Below are 23,075 nucleotides of genomic sequence, written 5' to 3' on the forward strand. Positions count from 1 at the left end.
AGGGGGGGACTGTCCCTGTTACTACTTATTGTAAGTCGCTCTGGAAAAGGGCGTCTGATAAATGCTGTAAATGAGAGGGACCCAAAATTCTGTTTTGTTATAATTAGTTTAGCTTGAAAATGAGTGTCCGGGTGTTCAAAAGCATATACAGCTTTCTGTCCTAAAAAGAGGGGTGCGTGTGTGTTTATTAGTGTGGACAAAAGAATGTTGGTCAACCCAGAGTACAGTGTTGGGCCCAAACAGGGGATGTCGTATCCACACATGGCACCATACAGCCAACACAATTTAGCCACTTGGCTGTTGAGACAAAAAAAACATTTAAAGTACAACAATGAAATAGTGCCATCCATGATACCACAATTCCAAAACAGACGTTGCAGGTCACATGATTGAATGATATTTTAACAGATGCTTCTGTTCACCCTTGACATATCAGTTTTTGTGTTTATAGACTATTTTCTTTGCAAAATCGTGATATAATGTTAACATTTAACACTGTGGTATCGGGAGCTTGATGCCTTTGTAATCACTTTTCAGGCATCAATAAACAACATTTCTGATCATAATATATGTCTCGCCACTGATTTTATTTTAAAATGACTGATGAGGAAAATCATGTGAAAAACATGAAAAGATGCCCCCTGCTGGATTTTGATATTATAACAGCACAATCTCTCTCATTTGTCTTCTGGCCAAAATGAGCTGCTGTAGAAGAGTGGAATGACAAATTAGGCCATGCGCTCTACTGCCAGTCAGGTGGGATTTAAGAAAGGAAAAATAACACAGATTAAAAAGTTGCTCTGTTGAAAACGTTCTGGTGAATACCAGTGAGTAATCAAGGCTGGCAGAACTGATTTTGTGAAGTAAAAGAGTGCATACACAGGGAAACATATTCAAAGGCATCGAGTTTATTAATTCAAATCAGTCTACTGGTCCTCAAACACCAACGCAGCATGTTAACAGAGATACAGTTCACAACAGTTTAAAAAACAGCAGAGAACATTTAGAGTCTATATAAAATAGAATGCTTTTCTTTTTTCTTTCATTTAAATGCATTGCTGTGTACAAATTTGGTTAGATGAAGGAAGGGCCAAAGCACTCAGACCAATTCATGACATACTAATAGAGCAGAAGAAGAGAAGGAAGACAGAGAAGACAGACACACAGAAAAAAAGAACAAGCAAAATGAGGAAATATGGAAAGACTGATTTAATCCATAGATCCATAATCCATAAAATATCCTCTAGTCCCCACCGGACCTCACTTCGTTACGGTAGAAACAGCCATCTCTCAAACTACAAACAGAACAGACCACATTGCCGAAAATTATACATTGCTCTCCCCTTCTATTCATCATGCTGCTCTTCAATCCATGGCGATGGAGACCTCACCTCTCTCTCTCTGATCCCTCGCTTTTCCTGATGAAAATGACTCCTTTCTCACCCTCTACTGCCCTCTACCAGAAGTCTCTGCTATGATATGCATCGGGGTCGCAGTATTTTGTCACCACCACCCTATTGGCAAACTTCCTCCCAGTCAGACCTTGCATGGCCTTCTGGGAGTCATATACAGACATGAACTCCACGAAGATCTGTGTGAAAGAAAATGAACGAAAATCGTTGATGCTCAAGATTCCCATTCTTTGTTAATCCACCAGCCCCTGCACTGATATTTTAATGTAAAATCGATTTGAATACATATTAAATGTGTGTGTGTGTGTGTGTGTGTTTTTACCTTGCCAGTTCCCGGCACCTCTATGCCATCGATGGGTCGTGGGATCTCAATACTCTTCACCTGGCCATACTTGCTGCACTCGTCCTTGACATCCTCCACAATCTCCTCATACTCCTCATCGTCCAGCAGCTCCTCAGGAACCACCATGTTCATCAAGCACAGAATCTCAGTGGGGATCCCTCCCATCTGGTTCATCGAACTGTTCATCAGACCCGGAACCTGCAGTGTCACCGGAGTCTGGTTTATACTCGTCTGAAAAGGAAGTGAACACATTTCTGCCACTTAAGCCATTGTCTCCCTCACTCAAAGAAAAGAACCAAGAGACTCGCACTCACCAACATTGCATTTTTGGAGCCCACGCTGGCTCTCTGAACCAGGAGCTTCTTGTCACCCAGTTGCATACCATTAAGCCCAGCAATGGCCTGTGACAGTGTGCATCGGAAAGGTCAATACAGGAGTCATGGTGTAACGGGGAGTAATATGAAGCACTTGAACTACACACTGATGCTCGTACAGAAAATGGTACTCTCCGCAGCAGGAGCAATTTAAACGGAAGGCACATTGTGTTGCAAGCAGAGTTAGGTGATAAGTACAATGTCAGTGGGCAGGTTACCTGATCACTAACATTTACATCAACATATTCACAAAAGGCATAACCCTTGGAGAGTCCAGTGGCACTGTCCTTAACCAGGTTAAACGCTTTAAGGGGTCCAAATGATGTCAACAGCTCTTTCACCTAGGAGTAATAAAATACTAATATTAATAATAAGTTATAATAAGTTATAAAAAAAAAAAAAAAAAGTCATCGTTCATTTAGACAGGAACATTTCCAAAAAACAGACGGCCACAAAGCTACCATCTTTGTCACCTGATCGTCATTAAGGTAATTGGGAAGGCCGCCAATAAAGAGCTTATGAGCTGAATCAGGCACCACTGTGGACACCACACCTACAAAAAAAGTTAAGAAAATGGCAGAAATTGTTAAATGTTAAACAGATAAACCTACACGTCTGCAAGGGCACACAGTTCATGGCACCTGGCACATAGACGCTGGGGTTCTCACTCATTCCTGGCAGTGGCTGGTAGTCGTGCGGCCTGCGGATCTTCAGACTCTGACCCTGAAAGATGATGCCATCAAACGCCATAGCTTGGGTCGTCTCATCCACAGAGCGGAACTGCAAATGGCCAGGAAGTCACAAAACTACAGCAAAATAAAAACATCCACCTCCTTTGGTGTGATCAGGCAAGACATGATAAAATAAGGACTATACTCTTTATTTAGACTGACCTCCAAGAAAGCAAAATTCTTGTCCTGATTGATCTGCACAGCGAGAACAGGGTTTCCAGGAGCCTGGGTTAAACCTCCCAACCGCATTTGAGCATTGAAGAAATCCATCATGGATTCCTGCAGACAGACACAGTTAACAAAGCTCAGAAGTATTTAATAACTGTAATTGTCTGTATTAATGTATCAAGCCTCGTTTACAAAAAATGGCATTCCTGTTCTGTGCATTCTTATAAATGACACTTGTGTGACTATCTGTGTATTATGCTGCAAGTTTCAATAAATAACTCCAAAATATTTCATGACAAATCTTGCCTGTTTATTGAAATAAAACCGGGGAAATGCGGTAGGTAGATAGTGTAGCAAGATGGCGGTACCCGTGCTTACAGAGCTCCCGATACCATGCTGTTAAATGTTAATTTTTGTCTGCCTGTCTTTTAACCATGCTGGGGCAGTGGTAGCCTAGCGGTTAAGGAAGCGCCCCCGTAATCAGAAGGTTGCCGGTTCGAGGTGCCACTGAGCAAAGCTCCGTCCCCACACACAGCTCCCCGGGCACCTTTCATGGTTGCCCACGGCTCATCAAGGGTGATGGTTAAATACAGACGACACATTTTGTTGTGTGTCACCGTGTGCTGTGCTGCAGTTTCACAATGAAAATCACTTCACTTTAAATTTAAAGAATGTAGTAGACCTTTGTCTATTTTGTCTCAAACTGCACTATATGATAGGTCAGTGCACAATGTCTTCGCAATCTTGTCTCTCTGTGTATCTGTACACTTGTGTGTGATGCTTAGTGAGAAGTATGAGAGAGACTGGCTGATCATAACAACTTTATTCCCCTCAATAGGGGCAGTGGTGGCCTAGCGGTTAAGGAAGCGGCCCCCGTAATCAGAAGGTTGCCAGCTGTAGATGGTAGTTTGCCCAGTATAAACACGTGGTAGTCCAGAGTAGACAATACATGACGTGGTATTTAAGGATTATAGGCAAATCTTTTTATCCAAAGTAAAAAAAAAAAAGTTTAACTTACTTCAGTGATGCCAAATGGGATGTTTCCCACATACAGTCTTCTGGCCTGTCGAGTCATTTGGCTGCCCACTACTGGCACAGGAGTGGGGGTGACTGCGAGGCCATCGGGGGTCATTGTAGGCAGCAGGGCGGTGGCTGGAATCTGTCCTGCAGCTGAGGAACAGATTAAGAACCCAATTTCAACTGTTGAAAGTATGCTAGATTTAGACACAACAGAACAAATATCACATTCAGACAACTGTGATGAAGTGGCCTATAGCAATACACACACATGCAGCAGCTCACCCTGCATTGCTTTGTACTGCATGGGCGTAATGTGTTCAAACCCCGGTGGTGGGACATCCCAGTACTTCTTAATCTTCTTTTTTTTCTGTTCACGGCGTGGGGAGCGGCTAGAGAACAAAACGGACAGACACAAGTTACATACTGTTACCAAGTATTACATTCGCCATTTACACAATAATGTAACATAAATGTGTTTTGTGAGTTGAAAGAATGTTGAAATTGTTCACGGTGTGTTTATGAATGTGTGTGACTGATTTGTCTTGTGTTTGAGTTATAGGGGCCAAAATGTTTGCTTCAATTTGAATGTCCTGGTGTGGAAAAGCAGCTGACCTTTCCTGCAGTTACTGATCAGCCCCTCACAGTGCGGAGAGGATATTTGGCCACTCGCCCAGTCTGTGACTTGCCATCATTGAAAGAAACATGAATTCTGGTCAGTATTACACAGTTTTACAGTAGAATGTCAAGCCACCAGTCTCTTGTGTGGAGCTGATGCCAAAGTTGAACCCACCTTTGTTCCAGAAATTATATCAAAAAAACACACCAGTGAAATGAGGTTACAGTCCAGATCTAAATTCTGAAGTCAACCTTAGAAGGCCAAACTTTCTCAGTGGGACTGTGAGAGTCTGTGGAATAACGCCAGGAAGCCATGAAAACTTTCCCTTCGGGTTATTCTGAAAGCCGAAGCATGTTGTTAACGTGGGAGTGGACCAACACCGCGTTCGACAACAGGCTGTGTCAGTGCGGGCCACGGCTGAAAGCTGGTTCGGACCCCACCTGCGCCTCTGTCGGCGGTCCTTGCTGTCGCCGTGACGATCCCTGCTGCCCCTCCGGTCCCGGCTTCTCCGCTTCCTCTCTCGGCTCCGGCTTCGCGACCCGCTGCGCCGGTGCTTGTTCTCCTTGTCCCGCTCTGCTTCACACGTGAATGCGCGGATGGACGACAGCGAAAAATACGAAACTTTATATTAAACTAACAGCGGCTGCGCAGAACGAAGTTGAACTCGCGGAATTTCTTACCTTGCTGGTTTTCCGTCAGCTGCCTCTCGAACTCGTCGAAATCCGACATCGTTGTCGTCGGCGCGGTGGGGCTGACGCGGGACTCCCGAGGTGAAAGATGCGCGCCGCAGACGTTAAAACGCCCACAGAGGAGCGATGAGGGCACCACGCTAGTCAGCTAGCCGCCCGGCGCGGGAGAAGTAACACGGACGTCCCGGTGAAAGGGGGACACCGCCGACTTTGTATAAAATATCTGGTGTGCAGTGTTGGTATGTGCACGCCGCGCTGACACGGAAGCCTGGATAAGACCGCCGCGGTCCGCCCTCCCTGTCAGCAGTAGCGACTACTTCCGGGTCAGCAGGTAAACATTCGCGTTCAGACGAGCGACGCGGCATACACGGGAGGATTTCGTTTTCAAACATCAGTGTTCATTTTCAGGAAATTATTGGAATTACAAAAATACACACACAAAAAACGGAACCGTATGAGAAAAAAGATAAAATTGGGTGCTTTCGACTGGACACAAAGTTGTATTTTATAGTTTTGTCTATAATTTCTGTCATACTCGGACAAAAATGTTATGTGACCATTCATGTGAAATGCTTTCACTGCACAACAGTCACATTTAAGTTTGTTGTGCAAACTCTTTGCTGAAAACCGGAAAGCCCAACTCGTTTGAGCTCTGGGTCAGGGTCAGTTCAGGTAGTTTCGTGTAATAGTAATTAGATGTAAAGCACAATGAGTCCATTTGACACATTCAACGTACAGAACAGAGTCGATGGCGCAGGAAAAATGAAGGCGATTCGCCGAACAGCTCGAACTCTCCTGTTTTCACAGTACAGCCTGGGGGAAAGATCATGTATCGCACGTATCGCATGAGTTCACCAAACAGCGCTGCTCTTCGGGTCAGCTTTCTCTCGTTTTGGTTCGTTCTTGTGCTGCGAGTCACACAAGGATAGACAGCAACGCATCCAATGGAGGACATGTCAACAGACGTAGACCCGCCTTCCTCTTGATCGCGAGAGGTCAGATTTCCCGTCAGTCTCCGAGTTGGATTTCCATTGGTTCAAAATGCCGCCACATGGGCGGGGCCAGCATTGTTGTTGCCGTGCGAAAAGTGGACCAGTCGACATTTTAAATATAGATTCCAGGGTTGAGCAGTTTGAGTTGTTTCCTAAAACTTCTCCAACATTTTCCCGTTTGCCGTGAACAAACGTTCTTCCAATAAGGATTCGTGTTCGCATTTGGAATTCCAATGTGAGTTTTTTTTTGTTGTTTTGTTTTACACAATCTTGAGTTGACTAGCTGCCTGTCTAGCATCGGCTACACAGCAGGCGGGGCCTTCTTTTTACCAGGCGGTTACATTTAATATGAATTATGCCTAATATTCGCCTGTATTACATTCTAACGGGCTGTTTTGAACTATAGTGAAGGGAGCTTGTTAATGACTACGCTTGCTTGAAGAAGCTGTTGTGGCCTCAGGTAATGTTCAGGGCTGACGTGTCCCTTCTCCGTGTCCGTAGATGAGCAGCCAGTTCCTGCGCAGTGTTCCTTTGGAAGTGAGGAGGGCGGAGGGGGAGAGGGTCAGGGCCAAACATCCCGACAAAATACCAGTAAGTCCCCTGCTTTGTTTGCATTCACTGCTAATTGATTATTAGTGTAGGCATATAATGTAATATAATTTTTTTATCTTTCTTTTTTTAAGATTATCGTGGAGAGGGCTGCTAGGTCACAAGCCCCTGAACTGGACAAAAAGAAGTACCTGGTTCCCTCAGATCTCACCGGTGAGAACACTTACTTTTGGACAAAAACAAGCAAATAGTACCACCTTTACTAAACTCACTTATTCTAAGTGAGCAGAAAACTTGCACACAGCCTCCAATGGCATAAAATATTCCCATTTTCATTTGAAAGGGAGCAATTCAGCACTTCACTTACTAAGCTTAAATAATTAGGTTGATTGGACACTTAAAATATTATGGGCATTTTTGCATGGCTCATTTAAACCCAGAGAACTTCTGTTTTCACATTCTGACATTTCCTGTGGTTTTATTGAAAAAGTTATCTAATACTTGAATGAATACAAAAAACAGGATCTTTCATTTCAGAAAAAACAAATGCTGAACTGTTCGGTTTCGATCTGAATGTTCTTCCCTGTTTGCTGGGAAATATTGCATATTTTTTTCTTTTATTCCTTCCTCTTCCTTTTTTCAATCCCTCCATTTTTCCTTTCTTTTTTTTTCTCTTCCAGTCGGCCAGCTGTGTTTTCTGATCAGACAGCGAGTGTCTATGAGACCAGAAGAGGCTCTTTTCTTCTTCGTCAAAAACTCGCTTCCTCCATCCAGTTTGCCTCTTTCTGTTGTTTATGAGGTAACAGCGCTCCTTCCTTGATCTAATTTTACACATTCTCGTACTGTGTTTAGCCATTGTCATTCATGGGTCATTTTTGGGGCCGTTTCCCATTTATGAATGAAACCTAGCCCCAGACAAAAAAAAAAAGTCAATTTACGGCAAACATTTTACATTACATTTACGGCATTTATCAGACGCCCTTATCCAGAGTGACTTACAATCAGTAGTTACAGGGACAGTCCCCCCCTGGAGCAACTTAGGGTTAAGTGTCTTGCTCAGGGACACAATGGTTCATAGGCGAGTGTGTTACCCACTAGGCTACTACCACCAAACAAACCTATCATGTTTAAAAATATTCAATGTTTAGAATCATATAATGCAAAATGCACATCAAAAGATGTACTAATGTCACTGTTTCTTGCAGGAGCATCATGAAGAGGACCTCTTTCTTTATATGACATACAGTAATGAAAGTGTGTATGGTGCCTGAGCTAAGATGAAGAGAGAAAGAAGGGATCAGGAGGAATGATGAGAGTGGACAAAAACCAATTTCCTAATACTTTACCACTATAGTCCCATATAAGATAAGCATGATGGTGAGAGGGTGCTACACTATGTCAGTATTTTGCAGTGGTGTGCAATGTACATGATCTGTGTCAGTAATACGTCTTCAATTTAACTTAGAAGGGTAGATGGAGGAGGGGTGTTGAATTAGGGTGAGGGAGGCGTATAAGGTCAAAAAAGAGCTTGCTCATCTTTCTCTCTTAAACCTATGTGAACCTCTGTATTTAATGCAAATAGTATTTTTTGTAAACTTGTATCAAGGATTCTTTGAGGGAAAAAAAAAAAACTTCTGACTTATTTGTGTCTGAGTTCTGGTTGTTACAGTTGAATGCAGAAGTATGGGCTTGACAATTATAGAGTGAAAAAAGTAAAGGAACATCCTTGGGTACCTTTTTTCAATACCCTAATTAGCCTATGGATGGCTCATAACAGGTACAATGAGTTGAAGGCAAGAAAACCTTCTGAGAGAACTGAAAATTTCTGGAGTGGAAAAGTCAAAATAACTTTTTGGACACCAGGATTAAAGGTGTTTTTGCCGAATTCCAAGAAGAAATTATGTTACGTCCCTGGTCTAGGGTCAGGGACATAGCAAATGGGACAAAGGAGCAGAAACTCCAAAATGACGCGATTGCACTTATGGCTAACCATTTATTACAAAGACAAACAAGCAAAACCCACACAAAACAGTTCTGGTCAGTCTATGTTATTCTTGTCCTCTGGTCACTCACTTCACAGTCTATGTTATTCTTGTCCTTCACTTCACACCACTTCCTTCTCGCTTCACACCAACAACCTCTTCGCTTCACACCAACAACCGCTTCACTTCACACCAACACCCTCTTCGCCCTCTTCGCCTCACACCAACACCCTCTTCTCTTGTCTCAAAGCAGATGCCATTTTGAGCCCTCTACCCTACTACAGCCCAGGGGTCCAATCATGGGGAGCCACCCTGCAACATTACAGAGAGAGAGAGAGAGAGAGACACACACACACAAACAGAACATACACACTCTCAGCCAATGGGCCATCGCAGATGACCTATCCAACTGCTGATCCAAATATAATCTTGCTGAAAATATTAAAATGTGTCATCTTTTGGTGATCAGTTAATCTTTTGCTAACTTTTCACAGTGACAAATAGTCATGTCTTCCAATAGACGGGGAAGAGCATTACATAAAAAAGGATGTCATTTTAATCTGTTATGTTACTATAAGAATCCCCGTTCATGGCATTATTTAGATTTCAGAATACTGCTGGTGGGTTAGCAGATGGCTGGGAGAAAAAGCATCCTTTGGACACTCTTTACAATGAATTGGAAAAGAAAATGAAATGTATGGTCAATAATAGGAATAGATGTAAAATATTCCTAAGTCTATAAATTAAATTAATTATAGTAGATGTCAGCTGTTAGAGGAAATCGACCATGCAAAATGGTGAACTGTTGAGAAGGTGCTTCAAAATCTGAGAGACCTTGGCGACACGGGTGCTAGGAAGAATCAATTAGCAGTTGAAAGTAATTTTCCAGAGTCTCTAATGGGAAGAATGATGAAGCAGCATATAACAGGTTTGTTAATCTGTTGGCCTTTCTCAAACAGCAAGAAAGACATGACAAATATGATCATCTTGATCTACTGTGATTAAGCAGACGAGGAATGAGACCTGAACCAAGACAGGCTAGATGATGATGATTATGCTGTGGATGGTTATGCAGCCTGTGTAGTCTGAAGAGATGGAAGAGTTTCAAGCAGTATGGCTAGTAGAGATGAAAGTTGCAATAGAGAAGCTTGGGGCATGTATGAGGTGTCTTGAAGTTCATGATGAAAGAAACATACTCCACATTCCTGTGCAAAGATCAGGACTGCAAAATAAGAGGAAATCTCGAGCCCCATAAAAAAGATAAAAAAGTAGAGTAGAGTACCAACTGGCAAAACAGTACTGAGATGCATTCTCGAACCCTGTTTCCAAGACCACTAAAAGATCAGCTAACCCTTCTCATGGAAAGTGTCTGCAAGAGCTGCGAGATGTGTGCAAGATGTGACATTTCCTGATTTATAAAGTAAAGTGTAAAGTGAAGTCATTGTGATACTCAGCAGCACAGCACACGGTGAAATGTGTCCTCTGCATTTAACCCATCACCCTTGGGTTGGGGGGAGCCATGACAGGCGCCCGGGGAGCAGTGTGTAGGGACGGATTAGATAAGACCATTCATAAACTAGAACCAGTTAGACCAGTTCGAACCTCAGAGAACTGAGAGTTGTTTGGGACAGACCAATGGGGAAAGAGGTCAGGGCGATTCATTCCCAGCTTTTTTTTTTGTCATTTCAGCTCACATGTCTGAGACACATTTTTCCAGGTTAATGTCAGCAGCTGCTGTGAAGTAAAATGAAGCGTCGTGTGTGACGACTCTCCTGCGATGCGCTTTGAGAGAGAACAGGTAGGTGCATTGTGAGGTGCACTGAAAGGGAATAGGTGCGCCACCAACAAAACAATAGAAAGTTTTCTTTTATTCCTTCCTCTTCCTTTCCTCATCTGTCTGGGTCGTTGGGAGAGGCTGCCGTAAATGCCGTAAGTACTGCTTTGGTGCTAACGTAATTGCCCCTTTGCTAATCTGTCTGGTGTTGTGAGTAGGTCTCAGGGATGTATATGAATCTGGCTCTATTTTGGTTATATTAAGTATGGTGAGTGCACGAATAAGATTTCGTTAAAGTTAGTTAAATGTTTATTAGTTAAATATTTGATGGTTTAAGAAATTGTGAAATAGAACGTTAAGTGGGTTAAAAAATGAATTCTGAAAAGTTTTGAGATTTGTATTTGGCTCTGTACGGTTATTTGAAATCTCCTTGTAGATGTGAAACTCTTTTCAAATTGGGAGCAACTGCACAAAACAACTGACATCTTGAGAAGTGCAGACAGAGTGCGAGATGGGGAAGTGTAGATGATTCTGGTAACTCCACCACAGGGAAGTTGGTCAGTCTGTGTGTATCTGTGGTATGAAATTGCGGGGGCTTCTTGGTGCTCAGAACTGATTTCAAGTACTCTGACATCTCAGAGCACTTCAGACTCAGAACATGGAGATGGAGGAGATTGGAGCGAAAGTGGCAGCTGAGGAGAAGGAATCCAAAGGAAACAAACCTCTGGAAACCCAAGGTAGGAAAATAATTAATTACTCTGTTTTTTTTTTTTTTTATTATCCTGTCCAGTGACTTTCCTGTCTGTGCAGACACATACACAATTGTAGAGGAGAAGGAAGAGCATGAAAGCGAAGAGGTTTACTCCAAACTACAAAGACCATCTGAGGATGTGTACGGTATGACCACGAAAGGACAGTTAAGTACGTGTGTCTTGCTTTTCTTAAACCTGAAACATAATTGAGATGTAATTAACTTCTGAGTTTATAACTGAGTTGTGTTTGTTGCATTGTTACAATTGTATTTATTATGTCGTAAATTGGATTTTGAGAATGTTGCCTTTGTCTTGTCTTAAGATCAGACAGCAGAAAAGAGGAATAGGGCATAAATGCTGAGAATGTTATCAGTGTAATTCAGTGAGAACTTCTGAAAGAGAGCTGTTCCTTATTCTTAAATGCAGCAAAGATGAAGTCAAGTCATCGGACATCGTCTGTTATAGCTGCCATGCTTTAAAAACGTAACCTTACTCTACTGACCTCGACCTTGGTTTATGAGTTCCAGAAGAGTTCCAGAAGTACTCCAGGAACTCTTCTGGAAGTCATAAACCGAGGTTGAGGTTATTGTGCACTTTTTCTGCACTTCTGTTGCAATGTAGGCAGAACATTGGCCACCCGCTGACCATCCATAGCTAAGTGAAAGTGAAATCCACTTTTTTGACTGCAGTCCTCTCACCTCAACACAAAGACAAAAATGTTCTCATTTGTGTTCACAATAACCCCCACAGTAGCTCCAGATTGTGAGCCTCCAAAGTACTCTCTGTCTCCCTCTGTCTTAATGTGGAAAGAACATGTTTTTGCATATTTTCCACCACTGTCGTTTTTTGCAGTTTTCCCACCATTTTTGGCTGGACCAAATAAAGACATCTAGCTATTTTTCTCTATTTAGATTTAGATTTGCTTTATTAACCATTTTATGCAATGTATTGACTTTATGTCAGATAGTTGTTACAATTCACAGCCCAGATCCCATTCAGTGCAGGATTTAATGCTGTAAAATTTAATCAACAGTCTGAACCCAAAACCCATTTCCCGCGCTTTGAGTAATTAGATGAATATAGTTGCAGAGCATCCAGGGCCGATAAGAGAATACGATTCTGATCTGAACTGATACGAAATGTGAGTGACGGAGAGGGGGCGTGTCCAGCCCGCTCGCCCCGCCCCCACACGTCACCTCATCATATCAGCGGACGCAGGAGCAGAGCCGCTCCGCAGACGTACGAGATGTACGTGAAATTGTGCACCTTTGGGATCCACTCCGACTCGAAGGCCGCGGACGCAGCGGTGGAAGGTAGCAGCAGTAGCAGCAGCAGCAGCAGCGTCTTCCTGTCCGGCGTGTTCGAGCCCAGTTAGCGGTTCGGCGCGGTCGATTTATTCTGCTCACCTTTTACCCCCGCAGACCGCGGTCACCGGCACCGCCTTGTGATCGCCTTCCTGTCCTTGCTGTGCCTGTCTCTCCTCGTCGTGGTTATTGCCCTGGTCGTCAAGTGTAAGTAAGAAGTAGTTTTTTTTTTTTGTTTTTTTTTGTGAAATACGTGATCATGATAAAGGACCCCGAACGTGTCCCCGAAATTCTTTAGTGCAAAACCGGCCTGTCTGTCAGCATTTCGAGCCCAATGACGTCTGTAACCAGGAGAAATGCCAGGCACTGTACCCTGAACGATCTGGTGAGTCCTTTTCTCAATTGATATTCACAGGCGCACAAGGCCCAACTTCTTACCCATTCAGATGGTTCTTTGTTTTTTGCCCTTCAGGGGATCCCCTTAATTCTGTACTATGTCAGAAGTCAGTAGAACCTAAGAACCAGAGGCTCTTTGTTTCAGTGCCCCGTCCAATGGCGTCTGTCTTTTTCAGGTGCCGAGAAGTGCTCTCGGTGTGGGAAGGACTGGCTGGACTATAAGGGATCCTGTTACCTGTTCTCCACACTGCGCCACACCTGGAACGACAGCAGGGCCGACTGCCAGAGGAAAGACGGGGACCTGGCTGTCATTGACAGCGTCGACGTGCAGGTCAGTTCAATTAATAAATAATGTTTATACTTTATGTGGTCACTTCTATAAACGCAAAATCTGTCCCCGTTCAGAAATTCCTGACCAAAGGAGGCTACATGATGTACTGGATTGGTCTTAAACGAAGTTCCGGTTCTGCACACTGGTCCTGGGTGACCGGTGAGACACTGAAAGGAAGGTAGGACCTGTTGAGCTGTGTGTGGCTTTTTATCTTTGAAATGACTGAACATCTTCCTCCTTCCCTGGCATAGCTACTGGGCTGGACCTACTACAGCCGGGGACTGCGCATTTCTGGATGGAGATTTGCCTCTGAGTAACTGGGGCACCTCTAAGTGTTCCTCAGCCACGTTCTACATCTGTCAGAAAAAGAACTGACGAGGACTTGTGACTCACACACATTACCACAACTTACGGCTTCAGCTTCATCTCTTTATATTCACACATATATTTCAGCTTAGTTCTACTTAACACAATGTTAAATTTGCCAAAGAATGTAAAAGACTACTTCTTAAAATTTGAGCTAGCCATTGCTTGTAGTATTGTAAGATGGAACACTTTTATATTTGCATAATATTTTTTCTAATTGTGCTCTGGTATATATTGTAAAGATGCTCTTGTGTGATGTACTGTGCCAACATGCATACAAAATACCTTCACAGCTTACTGATTCTGGCCTGTATTTTATTGGAAATGTAACATCTAGCACACACAGGTTTTCTGTAATAGTATTCATAGTAGTACTGAACTGACAAAATCTACCTTTTGTTGTAACTATGCAATTATAATTCCCCATCATCTGACAGGCTATTAAATATTTTCTTTTTCCTGACGTTCACAGTTGTCCTCAATGCCTAAACCCAAAGTACTCATCCGAATAATCTGCCAGCCCCTCTGCTCCCTAAGCCCCATGGGTGCTACTCTCTTGACAGCTTTAGCCCGTGGGTCTCCACATGCTGAGTCAGAAGCATCAGTCTTCTCTGGCTCCTCCTCCAGCTTCTTGGTGAACACTTCAGCGTAGCGCCGGAGCTTGTGTACCGAGGCGTCATTGCGCTCCTCCACACTGCAGCGGGAGAACAGCGTACAGGGGCTGGTTGAACGTAACTGGAAATGCACATTTTCGCATCCTGAACTTACCGTAGGTACCAGCGCTCACCCAAGCCATACAGGAATCCACAGATACCGAGACGAGGCCACAGGCGACGGGGTAACCTTCTCTCCAGCATCAGAGTGGTGGCCACCACCTGCACCAGCACAGGAGGGAGAAATCAGCCTGCAAAACGTCCTGTCCCTCCCTCAAGGTCCACAGAAAAAATAAAAACCATTGTTTGGGTTGCATCAGAGAAATTCAAGGCAAAGCACAGCATAATGTTTTAAATAAAACGTGATTAGAGTTAGTTAGACGTCTTCTTCCCATCTAACTCAGCTACAGCTTCTTCCTTTGTGTCCACTTCCAAAAACCAGAAATCATCACTATTGTCCTCATCGCTATTGGTTATCTCAGCAGATTTAGTTCCCTGTAGATCATTATGAACCGCCACAAATCCAATGAGGACTTTCCAGTGAGAAGAAAGAACACAAAACTATATTATGACCCTCTTTTGCTGCCAAAACAGTCATTCGTTGAGGACTGGACAACACTAGACCTCTGAAGTTATGTGGCAGTGTAGCTTCTTCCGCTGCTCTGTGGTCCAGTTCTGAAGGATGGGATCAGACAACATGGGCCAGCCAGTAACTCCAGAGTGTGTCATTGAGCCTATCCATTGTCCACTTTGGCCGACAGGAGCTGCTGTTTTGGAGATGCTTATATTCTCACTCATTTTCCATAACTGCTTTGTCCTACTCAGGGTTGTGGGTGATGGAATATTGTAACAAGACAATGAAAAATATTCACTTCACCTGTCATAATGTAATTGGTGCATACTGCAAATTTAAAGAAATCTCATCTGCATCCACAATAACCTATGGGTCCCCAATTCCTAACCGAGTCAGACCTACCTGAACCCTCCACAGCTCATCTTTCTCCTGGGACACTCGAAATTGTGTGTCGGCCATGGTGGCAGTGAGCAGGTTGAACAACAGGACGCAGGTGACCACAGAGAAGCAGATGTGTAGCACGCAAACGATGGGCGGAGTCTTCAGGCTTTGGTCCACCGGAAGGTCAATCTTGCCAATACTCAGTTCAAGTTCAGAGAAGAGTGTGACACGGAAGGAGCGGAAAGATGGCAGAGAGTCGACCTCTTGGGTCATGTACACTACCCACAATCCTGATGGGGGACAGAAATATTTATTATTACTATGTTTTCTACCAATTTACTGACCACAGTCCAGTGTTTATTCCTATAATTAGGAATGAAAATATTATTTATTAAGTGAAATAAGATCAATCCTAATGCTATCTCATTGTGGCTAAAAGACTGGAATGGTAGAATCACTGCTTGGCTTAGGATCCACACTCACTCCGTGCTCTACTCTGTTTTTTTACCCTCAATAATTAACAAGGGGAATGGAAAAGTAATAGTAACTCAATCACTATGCATTCTGAGACTATGTCTATATATATATATATATACTTTCCTATAACAATCGCCTTTTCCAAAGGCTTTCATAACCTTTGCAATATTGACATATATTGAAGACACTTTTGCCCGCTTTGAACAGATATCCTACAGATACAGTCTAACTAATTACTAAACTAACTTTTACTATCTACAGATTTGGGATTTTGCTTGCAAGAAATGTGATAATTTCCCAAATAGGCCTCCTATAAATATGCTAAAAAGAGGTAGGATTTCAATGATTAATTCCCTGATCATGGAAACACTTAGACCCTCTATATCTCATATCCAAGACTGGAAGATTCATCCCATAATTAGTATTTTTGGTACCATGCCATCTCTGAATGACCTAGTCCTCCCTCCTTCACAAGGTCTGCTCTTTTAGTGCCAGACATGCCATTCTGTTTAAATGGAAGGATACAACACCGCCAATGCATAATCAGTGGATCAGGGATATGATGCTAAATATAAAATTAGAAAAGATAAGATGCACTCTGAGAGGTTCTAGTCATAAATTCAATTAAATATTGGGGCCCTGTTATATGACCCGGGTTTCCGGATCTGGATCTGTGATTCTTTTCTTCTTGTGTTGGTCTTGTCTGTCATGTTTTGTATGTGTTAGATTGATTGTTGGATGAAGGTTGCTAATTTGCACCTGTCAGTATGACAGACCAGTTATTGTTGTGTTGCAACAGGTTTCCTGGCACCCTGTGGGTAGCCATTGAAGCTAGCAACCTGGGACCTGGCGATGATTCGACATATCGGATGTGTCAGTGCCGCAAAAACGTGTTACATTCAAGGACGCCACGCTAAGCCCTTGCAGCGCACAGAAAGAACGGATAGTGGAGAGTGTCCGCACAGTGTTGCGCTGACACGTCTTTCATGACAAGTCATAGGGCTTTGCTTTCTGCATGGTTTGACATATGGCTTGCCTCGGTAAAATAAACGCACAATTCTCAAAACCCCAAAAATTATTTCGGAACGCGTTTATTATTCTAGTCGGAATATAAAAAGTCAGATTTAGTGGCCAGATAGTCAGACATACAAAGATGAATTTGGTGTTGACTCGTAGATCATGCTAAGACCTACGTTTTGACATATGGCTTGCCTTTGTCTGACTTAATGATCATGCACAATATTAGAAAAAAAATTGGTCAATGAAGGAGAAAAAGATTATTTATTAATTTCTTTATTACTTATTATTTCAGCCACTTTCCAGCACTTAATGCCGGTCATACCACAGCATGTGCACTATACTTTTATAAGTGATATGAGTGAGCGTGGTCGAGCGTTGAATGCAAATTGTAGCATAGGTAGCATTTTAAACAGACGATTTTGACTGAAATGAGCATCTTGGAGACACCCTGACATGTGCTAGTACTTTTATAAACGTAGCAGAGCTATTAACGCTCAAACAGGGTCAATTCCCCATAGGAATGCATGCTAAATTGTCCTAGGAATGCATTGAATACTACGGAATCATTACCAACACTGCCCTTCAACACAATCACAAACCTGCCATTTCATTAGGATATATACTTCTTCTGACAACTTTATTACGACCTCCTGCTCCTTCACCAACTTTATTAAGACCGCCTGCTACTTCACCAACTTTATTAAGGCCGCCTATACCTTCAACCTTTTTAATATGACCACCTGCTCCTTTGTCCACTTTATTGCTACCGCCTCACAACTACAGCTAACAACCACTCTTGTCACAATGCCCGCTCCTGCGACCAATGTGCAGGCCCATCAAAATTTCTCCTGGAATACTGGTTTCTAGTATTAAGGTTCATACTATACATTGTATACTATACATACTATACATCATACATTGTTCATACTATATTCGTGCTGTTTTTTTTTGTACCAAAATGTCTGTAATTTACAAAAATATCTATAAAGAGTTTATAAAATTATAAAATAACATTTTCATTAGAGATATTCAGATAAATCAAACTTAACATGTTTTAAATTGTGCATTAAATGTTATTGAGAATAAACTGTGGCAGGTAAGAGAAATGTTTCTCACCTGTGGAAAATGCAATGATCATTATGAAACTGAGCCACAGGAACTTATACAGGTCTTCAAAAATGATCTTAAAGGAAGAAATAACAAAGGTCACTTTTCTTAACGTTACACTAGATCAAATGACGACAGCATTTGAGGATTCAGTTTCTACCTTCTGTATCATAATCATGTAGGGACCCAGACTCTGAAAGCCACGGGTGAAGTACAGGCAATTGCACCACCCCATGACCAGACAGATGGCCATGACATCAGACTCTCCTCTACACCCGCTGACTCTCAGTGCACACAGGATGATCACCAGCGTAGCAAACACAATCCTGAGGGTGAGAGGTAATTAGGACAGTTGTCAAGGTGTAAAATGGCCTGGCAAGAAAGACAAAAATGTACATTTGTTTTGCTTTATGTAAATTTAAAAGCTTACAGAATTACATGGAAGGGGCCAGCCAAGGCTGACTGTCCAAAGTATCGCTTGGGTCCTACCCATAGAATATCAGGAATCTATGAAGACAAAAGAAATTATGTATAAATCATAAAATGTTGGCTCCATGGACACTATATTGCATAAGTTGGGTTTGTGTGTAGTACACTGACATCTGCTCTGCCTGCTTGCAGTGAATCTGTGCTGCTGTGATCATGGCAACGCGTGGTTATTTTGATGAACATAAACTTCCAGTGTTCAAACATTCCCATTCATTTAAATTACATTTATATTGAGTGTTTTTATGTTATACTTCAACAACCAGTTAATTATATTTGGTTTTAATTAAACATCAAAGTGTATCAATGAGGTGGGCCCAAGCCTCTGCCCTGTAGTATAGATAAAAATGAGCATGATGATCACTATTTAGAATTACATATTACATGAAATTTGTGGAAAGTCTGCCCTTTAAATACAAGTGACAAGGCAAGATCAACAATACAAATAAAGAATAATATACCTCAAGAAGGAGAATGAGGATTGCACCCACAACACTTATTATCTCTCCAACTAAACGCAAGTGATCATCATATGTCACATAGCTCTCCTGCAACAGAAAGTGACAGAAAAATATTTTAAGAGTGATTGTTGCAACGTTCCGTGTGTTTGGGTTATGCTGGGTTAGGTTCCACCTCCAGAGTTTTCTCTATTTTGATCGTTTTGTCTGCAGGAGAGTCGGTGTAGTTCACAGGCACGTCCTTTAGGGGGCGGAATAAGCAACAAAGTGTGAAGATCCCGATGTAGACCAGGTAAATCATCAGCAGCACCCTTAACCACAACCAAGAAATATGCATTATTAACATAGTAATAAAAATATTTCTAGAGATTCTGTGATTTAAATGTGCTAATTACGTGAAGTAATATTTTCCATAAAGATTCCATTTCAAGTTGATCAGCTGCTGTACAGGGGTCACCTCTAAAATCCTCCTGGACTGAGAGAGACATGGGATGACACAGAACAGAGGATGATCACTGCACTTGTTGTAACACTGAGAACTGTCTCCGTTCCCTCACCTCTTTCTTCTGGCTGCTTGCTATGATCTCCAGCACTGACAGATCATCTGACCAGGAGTCTATCTCGGTGAGGTCATAGATTTTGGAGGACAGTGGGCCAAAGTTCCACTGCACAACCCGTCTGCGGTTCACCAGATGCTGGAATATCTGTGAGATGCCGAATGAGCTGTATTAATCTCAAGCAATGACCTCCACTCTAATCTTTCGGGTGCCCTAGGCAGGTTTTAGGCTGATGCCTCGCGTTTGAACCAAACATTGACCGACTGACAGAAGCACTATAGCTTTGTAATATGTCAGTTATTTACATTTGGCAGACACCCTTATCCAGAGCGACTTACAACGTGCTTTCATGTTGCCATCCGTGAAGTAATCAGTTCTGGTTCACTAGGACTCAAAACCATGAATAAAATTATTTTATTTTTATACATTAGAGAATAAGGCTTAAATACATTATAACAATTCACAAAACCTCTGTATTTTGTTAGTTTTTCCTCCTCTTCATTTGTCTTAGTGTTTTGGAGACCAGACACAATGTTCTTTTTGATATGACTTCATATTCCAGTTTAAAATTTACTGATGTCGGGTGTGTGTGATGTTTAAGGGTCTAAGTTATAGTATTGTATTTTTTTGTAACTGTTGAATTATAGTTTTGATATAATGTTAGTAAAAATTCCAGCATTTGCCTGTAAGACCTAAGTGTCAGTCCTGCTCTGGTCCTGACAGGATTGATGAGAGAACAGAATGAGTGTAAAGGATGAAGGATAAAGACGGTTCCAAAAAAGTTCTCTCACCACTATGTTGCCTTCTTTAGTCAAAGTCAAAGTCAAAGTCCACACCAGCAGCCAGTTTTAAGGGAGTAAGCCCACGGTAGTTGGGCACCTTATCTAATGGTAAAGAAAAAAAAGTTCTCTCACCACTATGTTGCCTTCTTTAGCAGCCAGTTTTAAGGGAGTAAGCCCACGGTAGTTGGGCACCTTATCTAATGGTAAAGACGGTTCCATTTCTTCATCGTGAGATAAGAGTAGATCCAACATCTGACATGCAATATTCTTCATAGGCTGTAGGATCAGGAGGTGCAAGACTGTATTACCTGTCGAGAGAGTGTGAACAACATCAGAAAAGGATGCACTGGTGAACCTCAAAAAGCTTTTGTAAAAAAAAAAAAAAAATAATAATCTTGTGGTGTACTCAAGACTGAAAAAAAAGTGTATATTTGCCCTATGTCGACCATGTCGACCATGTAAAAGAGCCATTAATCGGTCCCGCATTAACCCCATTAACACAACGAAATTCAAGGGATTTGACAAACGTCAGCTAAATGAAGAACGTACCAAAAGTGTCTTGAGCGCGAATGTTGGCTCCGCCTTTAATCACCATTGAGACAATCTCCTCATTCCCCACACAGCAGGCAAATGCCAGGATGTGCTCTCCTGAAATAAAAGTATTAGAGTGAGAAAGTCAAATCTGACCCAACTTCTAACTGAATTGGAATAGCTTGTAATAATTCCAAATTAGTTCAAGCAATAAAAAAAAAATGGTGCCCCTCACCATAGTACAAAAGTGCTCCTTTCCATTTTTGGAAATGACTCCCCGTGACTCTGGGTGTAGCCACGTCAGCGCCACGTTTAATCAGCTCCCTCACCAGATTCACATTCTGATTCATCACAGCGATGTGAAGAGCTGTCAGCCCTGATCGTAACGAACACATGGCATTAGATCATCTCCAGATTTGAAATCATCTGAGCTGGCTAGTATGACATTTATAGTCATACTACAGGTGAGCGGCTGGGGTGTCTGTGGAGTTTTCTGTTGACCTTGGTAGAATTCGGAGTTCATTGGTTCGTTGATAAGTTCAGGAACCTTGTCCATCAGAGCAATGGCCACCTCCAGGTTGTCATTCAGTGCAGCGATGTGAAGAGCGGTCTCTCCAAGAACCCCTAATACAGACACACACACCAAAAACCCGTCCCATCGCTGTAAAGCATCGTGCTCAAGCTCACACTGCCCATTGCTGTTCTTCAGTATGTGTGTTGATTTACATTTACATTTACATTTTATGGCATTTATCAGACGCCCTTATCCAGAGCGACTTACAATCAGTAGATACAGGGGACAGTCCCCCTGGAGCAACTCAGGGTTAAGTGTCTTGCTCAGGGACACAATGGTAGTAAGCGGGGTTTGAACCTGGGTCTTCTGGTTCATAGGCGAGTGTGTTACCCACTAGGCTGGTGAGAAACTCGGTCAGAAGAGGTTTCAAATGAACTCACCCCTTTCAAAGACATTCGAGGATGAACAGCTCAGGAGTTTCTCTATGCACCCAACATTATTTTCCTTAGTGGCAAGAAACAGGGGGGTCTCATCGATTCTGCAACCAACAGGGAGGGATTCATATCATTTGGAAATAATGTCTCTATGTGACAATCTGAACTGCAGAAAGTGCAATAAAATCAAATTTTACTGGAAATCTCACTTTTGTGTTTGCTGAAAAAACGTCTCGTCAAACATCTCGTTCCATCCTTTTCTGTTCTGGAGGCGACACCGCAGCTTGCTCCACCAGTGGTTGATATCCCGTGGAGCACCCCGTGAAAGAGACAGGGCCATTTTTTCAGGTGGAGGGTCAGACTGAAAAGAATGAGAACAAAAAGATGTGTAGAAAAAGAACAAAAGTAACCATTCTAACATCAGATTTAAGATGCCTTCATGAACTGTTTATGTAAATTATCTGTTACAAATATAATTTTCATTTTTGTAGCTTTGAGGATACTTGACAGTTTTAATAAGAGAAATACAATTGACCAAATATAATGTAAACACTTCTCATGGCATATTATTATTTGACATCAACTTACCGTTCAAACCTTACACGTAATCCCACTCTACTTAAAGCTCTTGTTTGAACTGAGCATTGTGGTGTGAGGCAGTGAGGGAGAAGGTACAGGTGTGATGTCTTAAATGCGGAGTCAGGCACAATGGGAAAAAGAGGGAGGAGAAAAGGAGCGGAGGAGGGAGCAGGAAGGAGAGACAGAAATCAGTGGGGCACAGAGAGACAGCAGTGATCCCAGGGATTCTGGACAGATTCTGGATAGATTGAGCAAACTTAAGTGCTTTACTGATGCCATTCATGTTAAACTTTTTACAATTTTTTTTTAAATTACACTAAAATTGGCCTGCAGTTCACAAACATTAATTTAAAAATCCATCTCAAGTTATGTGACTGGTTTGCAGCTTCTTTCAGGAAGGTCCATGATTCATTTATTAATCAGTAAACAAAACAATGTGTTATTAAAGGCATAAAATATGGGTTCTGTTCAATTTATATATGAATGCAAAATGCATTTATTCATTATATTATATATAAAGTTAACGTTTCCATAGTATATGCAGAATCATAATATACTATTAAATTATTAATATTATTGTACTTTATTTTCATTAATGATTTCAACCCCTGACTGCAGAATGAATTTTGGCCTCTATGTGTGCACTGAAACAGTGGAAACAGATTCTTCCCTGTTTTGGTTCAACAGGTAAAAGGTTCAATGCAAAAATATGAAACTTTTGGC

General features: G+C 42.1%; 4 protein-coding genes across 18 annotated transcripts; 2 read left to right on the forward strand and 2 right to left on the reverse strand.

Annotated features, from left to right (window-relative positions):
• Window positions 1-886: 886 nt before the first annotated feature.
• u2af2a (U2 small nuclear RNA auxiliary factor 2a) lies at window positions 887-5,670 on the reverse strand. 7 transcript variants are annotated; one of them, XR_003749932.1, is made up of 12 exons: window positions 5,345-5,393; window positions 5,105-5,240; window positions 4,331-4,437; window positions 4,047-4,198; window positions 3,023-3,139; window positions 2,771-2,909; window positions 2,603-2,682; window positions 2,348-2,470; window positions 2,070-2,156; window positions 1,735-1,986; window positions 1,392-1,591; window positions 887-1,295 (listed from the first exon to the last, which is right to left on the reverse strand). XR_003749932.1 is itself a non-coding variant. In XM_028981810.1 (11 exons), exons 1-11 carry the CDS (start codon window positions 5,391-5,393, stop codon window positions 1,457-1,459), a joined length of 1,374 nt encoding a protein of 457 aa, XP_028837643.1. In that variant the 5' UTR covers window positions 5,394-5,670; the 3' UTR covers window positions 887-1,456. The 7 variants fall into 7 exon arrangements, 6 of the variants coding, with proteins under 6 accessions (XP_028837643.1, XP_028837642.1, XP_028837646.1 ...); XM_028981810.1 differs by having other exon boundaries at window positions 887-1,591; window positions 5,105-5,237; window positions 5,345-5,670; XM_028981809.1 differs by having other exon boundaries at window positions 887-1,591; window positions 5,345-5,670.
• A 738-nt stretch (window positions 5,671-6,408) lies between these two features.
• On the forward strand, window positions 6,409-8,536 carry LOC114790173 (gamma-aminobutyric acid receptor-associated protein-like 1). Its single transcript, XM_028979982.1, has 5 exons — window positions 6,409-6,580; window positions 6,847-6,936; window positions 7,029-7,107; window positions 7,575-7,693; window positions 8,100-8,536. The coding sequence occupies exons 2-5, from the start codon at window positions 6,847-6,849 to the stop codon at window positions 8,163-8,165; spliced, it is 354 nt and encodes a 117-aa protein (XP_028835815.1). The 5' UTR covers window positions 6,409-6,580; the 3' UTR covers window positions 8,166-8,536.
• A 136-nt stretch (window positions 8,537-8,672) lies between these two features.
• On the forward strand, window positions 8,673-14,262 carry LOC114790171 (CD209 antigen-like protein A). 9 transcript variants are annotated; one of them, XM_028979978.1, is made up of 9 exons: window positions 8,673-10,674; window positions 11,087-11,184; window positions 11,290-11,387; window positions 11,461-11,571; window positions 12,824-12,913; window positions 13,005-13,091; window positions 13,279-13,433; window positions 13,508-13,611; window positions 13,685-14,262. In XM_028979978.1, exons 3-9 carry the CDS (start codon window positions 11,309-11,311, stop codon window positions 13,806-13,808), a joined length of 750 nt encoding a protein of 249 aa, XP_028835811.1. In that variant the 5' UTR covers window positions 8,673-10,674; window positions 11,087-11,184; window positions 11,290-11,308; the 3' UTR covers window positions 13,809-14,262. The 9 variants fall into 9 exon arrangements, with proteins under 9 accessions (XP_028835811.1, XP_028835808.1, XP_028835810.1 ...); XM_028979976.1 differs by lacking the exon at window positions 8,673-10,674 and adding an exon at window positions 10,697-10,805 and having other exon boundaries at window positions 11,087-11,207; XM_028979975.1 differs by having other exon boundaries at window positions 11,087-11,387.
• Window positions 14,098-22,437, reverse strand: trpv6 (transient receptor potential cation channel, subfamily V, member 6). Its single transcript, XM_028979971.1, has 17 exons — window positions 22,362-22,437; window positions 21,983-22,134; window positions 21,780-21,877; window positions 21,327-21,449; window positions 21,061-21,201; window positions 20,844-20,942; window positions 20,427-20,602; window positions 19,513-19,659; window positions 19,351-19,430; window positions 19,131-19,266; window positions 18,959-19,045; window positions 18,442-18,518; window positions 18,172-18,337; window positions 18,021-18,087; window positions 15,429-15,697; window positions 14,568-14,674; window positions 14,098-14,493 (listed from the first exon to the last, which is right to left on the reverse strand). Exons 2-17 carry the CDS (start codon window positions 22,111-22,113, stop codon window positions 14,241-14,243), a joined length of 2,157 nt encoding a protein of 718 aa, XP_028835804.1. The 5' UTR covers window positions 22,114-22,134; window positions 22,362-22,437; the 3' UTR covers window positions 14,098-14,240.
• Between the last annotated feature and the right edge of the window lie 638 nt (window positions 22,438-23,075).

Source organism: Denticeps clupeoides, chromosome 5, assembly GCF_900700375.1.
Source record: "Denticeps clupeoides chromosome 5, fDenClu1.1, whole genome shotgun sequence".
NCBI lineage: Eukaryota > Metazoa > Chordata > Actinopteri > Clupeiformes > Denticipitidae > Denticeps > Denticeps clupeoides.